This window comes from Bison bison, unplaced genomic scaffold, assembly GCF_000754665.1.
Source record: "Bison bison bison isolate TAMUID 2011002044 unplaced genomic scaffold, Bison_UMD1.0 scf7180017864118, whole genome shotgun sequence".
NCBI classification, from domain to species: Eukaryota; Metazoa; Chordata; class Mammalia; order Artiodactyla; family Bovidae; genus Bison; species Bison bison.
In genome coordinates this window covers 2,936,244-2,943,685 of record NW_011494690.1, presented here as the reverse complement: position 1 = coordinate 2,943,685, position 7,442 = coordinate 2,936,244, and the positions used below count along the sequence as shown (strand labels likewise).

General features: G+C 35.0%; 1 protein-coding gene across 10 annotated transcripts in view; it reads right to left on the bottom strand.

Annotated features, from left to right (window-relative positions):
* ATP8B4 (ATPase, class I, type 8B, member 4) overlaps window positions 1–7,442 on the bottom strand; it is a 341,749-nt gene that overhangs the window by 271,833 nt on the left and 62,474 nt on the right. For all 10 annotated transcript variants that reach the window (XM_010839511.1, XM_010839512.1, XM_010839505.1 and 7 more), the window contains one exon: window positions 5,027–5,094. In XM_010839511.1, the coding sequence (XP_010837813.1) occupies window positions 5,027–5,054 (28 nt within the window). In that variant the 5' untranslated portion in view covers window positions 5,055–5,094. The remainder of the gene's footprint in view (window positions 1–5,026; window positions 5,095–7,442) is intronic.

The window sequence follows — 7,442 nt, the reverse complement described above, 5'->3', positions numbered from 1 at the left end:
CAGAGACGTTACTTTGCCAACAAAGGTTCGTCTAGTCAAGGCTGTGGTTTTTCCAGTGGTCATGTATGGATGTGAGAATTGGACTGTGAAGAAAGCTGAGTGCCAAAGAATTGATGCTTTTGAACTGTGGTGTTGGAGAAGACTCTTGAGAGTCCCTTGGACTGCAAGGAGATCCAACCACTCCATTCTAAACGAGATCAGTACTGGGTGTTCATTGGAAGGACTGATGCTAAAGCTGAAACTCCAGTACTTTGGCCACCTCATGCGAAGAGTCGATTCATTGAAAAAGACTCTGATGCTGGGAGGGACTGGGGCCAAGAGGAGAAGGGGACGACAGAGGATGAGATGGCTGGATGGCATCACCGACTCGATGGACATGAGTTTGAGTGGACTCCAGAAGTTGGTGATGGACAGGGAGGCCTGGCGTGCTGTGGTTCATGTGGTTGCAAAGAATCGGACACTACTGAGTGACTGCACTGAACTGAACAACTATAGAATAATGTGATATAATGTAGCTTTCTGATAATCTTATAAAACAGACTGTTTTAAAACAATCTGCTTCCCACTAAAATAGGATAAAATGTCAGGAAAACCCATTTATTGAGAACAATGATAAGAGATGACATATACAAAGCTGTTTGAAACTACCATGGAACAACAAAATCAGCCAGGACTTTAAGGGAAAAGTTTCAGCAGAGAAGAGAAATATACTGAGATGAACCTGATACTCTGTTCCTTTCCCCTGAGGCATGTGATAATTCCTAACCTGCCCAGAGATGAGACAATAATTAGAATTCAGAACCTGGCAGAGAAGAAGGGCCCTAGTAACATACTAGGTTTTGGATTGACTTAGAGTGAGAAAAAGCTAAAGCAAACAAGGTCTTATAAACACTGAAACCCAGCTGGATCAAAATGACCTGTTCCTTCTGTTACCGCTTGCTGGAAGAAAGTAAATCTCCTGAAGAAAAATAACATCCAGACCCTCTGTAACTTTTTCATATGCAATGTATAGATTTTAATAATAAACTAGTAGGTATGATACAGCACAACAACCAACTATTGAAAATCAAGAGATAGAAAATATAAGCAGGCTCACAGATAATCTAGATATTGGAACTGTCAGATATGGACTTTAAAATAACTATGATAACAAGATGGATAGTTTCATTAGAGAACCAGTATATAAATAAAAGAAACAAATTGAATGTCTTATTCATCTTTTGTGTCACCAGTCCTCTGCAATAGGAACAACCCAGTACCTACTAAATAATATATAGGTATCTTAACTTCAACGAAAGCACTACCTCCTTTGTAGGCACAGTATATGCAGCATCTGGAGCCCACAATACTTTTAAGGAACACAAAAATGTTTAAATTTTCATTTAAAGTTAGAAGCAAAATGAATATAATAATAATGGATACATAATAATGAGTCCAACCTGGATTATATTTGTCTTTAAACCCTCACAACTGTAAAATTTAATTTTCAATATTTTTTGAAACACATAATGTGACCTTGGTCTGATCTTCCCACCCTGCACCCTGTGGAATAATGCATGTCGCTCCACAACCTTCACATTTTGGAATCAATAATAGCTTTACAGCCTAAATAAAGCCTCCAATTATCTACCTCTTTTGCTTACCATATTACCTAACAACCTAAAACCTGAATTAGGTATTTTACATATGAGCAACATTCTTTGTTGTTCATATGTAAAATATGAAGCACATATATGCTTTAAAGTGGTCATCTTTGGATTTCCCATTCAAGCTTACACCAAAAGGATGAATTACAAATAACAAACAAACAAAAAGAATAGATTGTAAGTGTGTTTTAAATATTTGAGTCAGTTAGCTAGAATTTTCCACATGCTGAAGACTATGAGATTTATGTGGATATGGAGATAATAAATAGTAAAGCATATATCTGGGAGAAAATTCTTGGGTTCCCACAACACTTAATGGTTGGCTTGTTATATTTTCACATACATCATCAATGTCCCAAGCTTCCTGATGATGTTGTGAAAGTTTATATAAATATAAGTGCACACTTCTTAAATATAGATCTTAAATAACTCATTGAAGTAAGATATCACTTCTGCCTGATTCTCCCCCTGACAACAGCAGGCTGACTAGAAGTTCTCTAGTCTGTGCTCCTCTGGAAAACATACTGGTAGTGATGTTTGGTAAATTGTTATTAAGTTATCACTGCTACTGTAAACTTAATTGTATAAAGATATGTGTTTTTATTAAATCATAAAAAAGTTATGTGAAGTAAAGTTGGTACTACCTAGCATATCATAGGTGCTCAAAAATATTTGTTGACTGCGTGAATAGAGGAGTGGAAGAGAGAGGAGAAGAAGGAGAGGAGAGGAAGGAGAGGAAGCAAATGTGGCAAAATGGTAAGTAACTGAATACTGTAGATTGAATAAGGTCTCCAGCATCAACTGATGCCAAAGCTGACGCTCCAGTACTTCGGCCACCTGATATGAGGAGCCGTCTCATTGGAAAAGACCCTGGTGCTGGGAAAGACTGAAGGCCAAAAGGAGAAGAGGGCGGCAGAGGATGAGATGGTTAGATAGCATCACTGATTCAATGGACATGAACTTGAGCAAACTCCAGGAGAGAGTGGAGGATAGGGAAGCCTGGCGTGCTGCTGCAGTCCATGGGGTCACAGAGAGTCGGACATGACTTAGCAACTAAACAACAAAGATCTCCAGTCTATAAATAGATCTATAAGAATTGATATAATCTAAAGATGTCACATTCCCAATCATGATGATGCAAATGATGGTGACACCAAAGTCAGTGCCTCAAGTCATGTGGCTATTGTAACAAGTCCAAGAGGAAGGAACTAGCCTCAGCTTTCTTTGCCAATTAGCACCACAGTGAATATAGACCCAACGATGTGGCAACATTTCACCTCATTACAAAGCTATTTACAAATGGGCTACTTAAAAGCTCATTTCATATAGCTATGACAGTCTGTAAAATGAAATTCCATATGAGGAAGATCAGCAAGTTGTATTTCCCATCAAGAGTGGTTCAAGTAACTAATTTATTAGTTTCCCATTTAAATATTATTTCATAGTATTTGCACCCAAGATGTTCAATCCAAAACGACTGAGTGGAATGACTTTCGGAACGGACTTTGGCCAAAAATCAATGTGATGACAAACTATTCTAAATCTAAAAGAAAATAAAGGAGTTTAAAGCCAAACACAATGTGTGAACATTATAATTAGATATCATACCAAAAATAAAAACAAGCTCCGAGACATGAGATGTGGGGACAGTTGGGAAAACTGAAAAATGGAATGTATATTACTTATTCATAAATGTTACACTTCTTGGATGTGGTGACAATACTGCAGTTAAGACGGAGAACGTCCTTGTTCTTAGGAGATCTGTGCTGAAGGATTTGGGGATAAGAGTCATGATGTCAACAACAAAAAATTTATGCGTATGCATGTGTTTGGGTGTGTGCTGGTGGAAGGGAGAGGAAAAAGAGGAAGTAAATGTGGCAAAATGGTAACAACTGTAGAATTTAGGTGAAAGGTATTTGGGTGTTTATCATTCTTCCAATTTTTTGTAAGTTCCAACATTTTCAAAATTAAAAGTTAGAGGAAAATATAAAAAAATATTATGTTATAGAGAAAAGTTTAAGGTAGAAAAGGTATCTGTGATTACAAGATTAATATTTAAGAGCCAGTTTCAAAATAATGCACACCATAGTTCCATCTGGGGATATGTGGATAAATATACATTAACATATTAATAGAGGTCACTGAATGGAGCCCTCTAAATTAGACAACATGGCAGACTGGAGCAGTTATCTCTGGATTGTCCAATTACAGTTACTTCTATTTTCTTAATTTTATTTATAAAAAATTGCTTATTTTATACATATGCGTTCATATATACATAGAAATTATTTTTAAAAAGTGAAACTGAACTTACCAAAACCTCACAACAGTAGATTCTGTTGGAAACTTGTCCTTGTCAAAACTGGTTAATCTAATGTTTACATTATTAAGGTAATACCAGTGACTAGGTATAAATAAATCACTTTATTTGTAAAAGAAAAAATGACGACAATAATTCTAGACTCTTAAATAAGCTCTGGAAATATGAAACTATTGCCCCAGAGGGCATAACTAATGACCTACAGGTGCAAACTACACTGAGACAGATTTCAGCTCATTGTGAGACTGAACATTGCAATGAATGTGTCCAAAAAGGGAACAGACTGCACCAAGAAATAACTGCCTATCAAAGTAGGTTAACCAACTGTCACACATAGGATTAGAAGGAGAATATTAGATATACTCTAATCCAGCCTTTCCTCTCTAACAAGTCTGAAATAAAACAGTAGTAATAAACCAAATACACTTCCACTGAAGGAAAAACTACACAATAACATCACTGACTAACAAGGTTTAAGATAAGATTAATACTCTCAGGTCACAATAATGTATTTCTTAACACTAGAATACTATTAAAACTGTTTTGCTAGACAAATTACTCAACCAAAAACCAAATGTTTCTTGCCATAGTGAACCTAAATTATTTCTAACCATATGATCTTAGTTTTAATTGTTGGTGTAATCATACAATGGAATACTACTTTACAAGGAAAAACTGAATAACAAAATATTGATACACGCAACCACATGGAAATATGTCAAAAACCTTACACTTTGTGAAAGAAGACACAAGAATACATGCTGCATGGTTTCATTTATGTTAATTTCAAAAATAGGTAAATCAACCAAATAGAAATCAGAAGGTGGTTGTGTACAATGCAGGGAAAATGAAAAAAGGGGGCACAAGGAACTTCCTGGAGTGATAGAAATATTGTTTCTTGCTTTTTGAAAATTATAAATATACATAAAATTGTCAAAGCTCAAGGAGAACACTCAAGATCTATGTGGTTTTTGCTTATAAATCATATCTCCTTGAAATTAAAATGAATGCTTAAAAAAATCATATTTGCTTTGTATCTCCTGAAGAACTCAATACTTACCAAGTGATTTCTTCTTACTGCAGAACATTATTGCACTTGATTATTTTTCACCAGGCCTCACAGCTGGCCTATATAAGAAAACGAGATATGTACAAAACATTAGTATTTGAGAAACACTTGTTAACCAAAAATTCCCATCATTCAACTTTCTTCCTAGTCAAATCTAGATGACTAGGAAGTCATTAAGAGAACAAATAACAGACTCCATTTATGAGACTTAAATCTAACCAGACAGACACAGAAAACAAACTTATGGTTACCAAATTGGAAAGGGGGAAGGGATAAATTTGGAGTTTGCAATCAAAATATACACATTACTATATATAAAATATATAACCAACAAAGATCTGCTGTATAGTACATGGAACTATGTACAATGTCTTGTAATAACCTATAATGGAAAAGAATTTTAAAAAGAATGTATATATGTGTGTGTGTATATATACATACATACATATACAAATGTGTATATATATGTATATACATACATATATATACACACACATATATGTACATATATAGAAAGAGAGAGAGAGAGAGACCCAAGTCAATTTGTTGTACACCTGAAACAAACACACCATTGTAAATCAATTCTATTCCAAAGAAAAATTTTAAGACAGACAATTCTATATAAAAATTACCTATTTGTATTATAGCAGATATATGGAACTTAAAGTAAGAACAAGTATGAAATTCAATTTGGGATTAAAATGGAGCCAAATTTTCTAATATATCCAAAACCCTGTAGATTTGAGTATTACAAAGGTGATGCTCCAACACCTGCCTTTTATTTAAGTGCCAAGTGTGATTCCTTCCAGAGTCACCCAAGTCCAGGAAGTGCAGATGGTCCCATATAGAATTAAATGAAGGAGGAACATGCCTAGACAGATAGTAATCAAATTGACAAAAACTAAGGACAGAGAAAACATTAAAAGCAAGAAAGGAAAAGCAACAAATAATAAACAAGGGAATCCCCATAAGACTATCACTTGATTTTTTAGCAGAAACTGTACAAGCCAGAAGGGAATGACTTGATATATTAAAAGCAAAGAAAGGGAAAAACCTAAAACCAAGAATACTTTGCTCAGCATGACTCTCTTTCAGAATTAATGGAGAAATCAAAAGCTTTATAGACAAACAAAAGCTAAAAGAATTCAGCACCATCAAACAAGTGTTACCACAAATGCTAAAGCAATTCTTTAAGCATAAAAGAAAAGGCCACAATTAGAAACAAGAAAATTACAAAATGGTAAAGCTCACTAATAAATGTAAACATATAGTAAAAGTAGGAAATCATCTACACACAAATATGATGTCAAAACAGTAATTGTGAGCAGAGGAAAGTACAAATGCAGGATACTTGAAATACATTTTAAATTAAGAAACTAGCAACTTAAAACAATCATGTATACATATAGACTGCTACATCAAAACCTCATGGTAACCATAAACAAAAAATCTATAATAGATAAACACACAGAAAAGAAAAAGGATCCAAACACAACACTAAAGATAGTTATCAAATCACAAGAGAAGTAAACAAAAGAGAAAAGGAATTTTAAAAGTCCTACAAAATCAAACAACTTTAAAATGGCAATAAGAACATACATATCAATAATTATCTCAAATGTAAATAGATTAAATGCTCCAACCAAAAGACATAGGCTGGCTGAATTAATACAAAAACAAGATCCATATGTATGTTGTCTGTAAGAGACCCACTTCAGATCTAGAGACACATACAGACTCAAAGTGAGGGGATAGAAAACTGTATTCTATGCAAATGGAAATCAAAGGAAAGCTAGAGTAGCAGTACTCCTATCAGACAATATAGACATTAAAATAAAGACTGTTACAAGACATAAAAAGGACATTACATAATAGTCAAGGGATCAATAGAAGAAGATATAACAATTATATATGCACCCAACACAGGAGCACCTCAATATATTCAGCAAATGTTAACAGACATAAAAGGAAAATTGACAGTAGCACCTTGGTGGAGGACTTTAGCATTCCACTGAAATCAACAGAAACATCATCCAGACAGAAAATCAATAAGGAAACACAGGCTTTAAAAGACACATTAGAACAGATAGATCTAATTGACATTTATAGAGCATTCCATCCAAAATCAGAAAAATATATCTTCTTTTCAAGTGCATATGGAACATTCTCCAGAACAGATCACATCCTGGACAACAAAGGAAGTCTTGGTAAATTTAAGAAAACTGAAGTCATCAGATCAGATCAGATCAGATCAGTCGCCCAGTCGTGTCCGACTCTTTGTGACCCCATGAATCGCAGCACGCCAGGCCTCCCTGTCCATCACCAACTCCCGGAGTTCACTCAGACTCACGTCCATCAAGTCAGTGATGCCATCCAGCCATCTCATCCTCTGTCGTCCCCGTCTCCT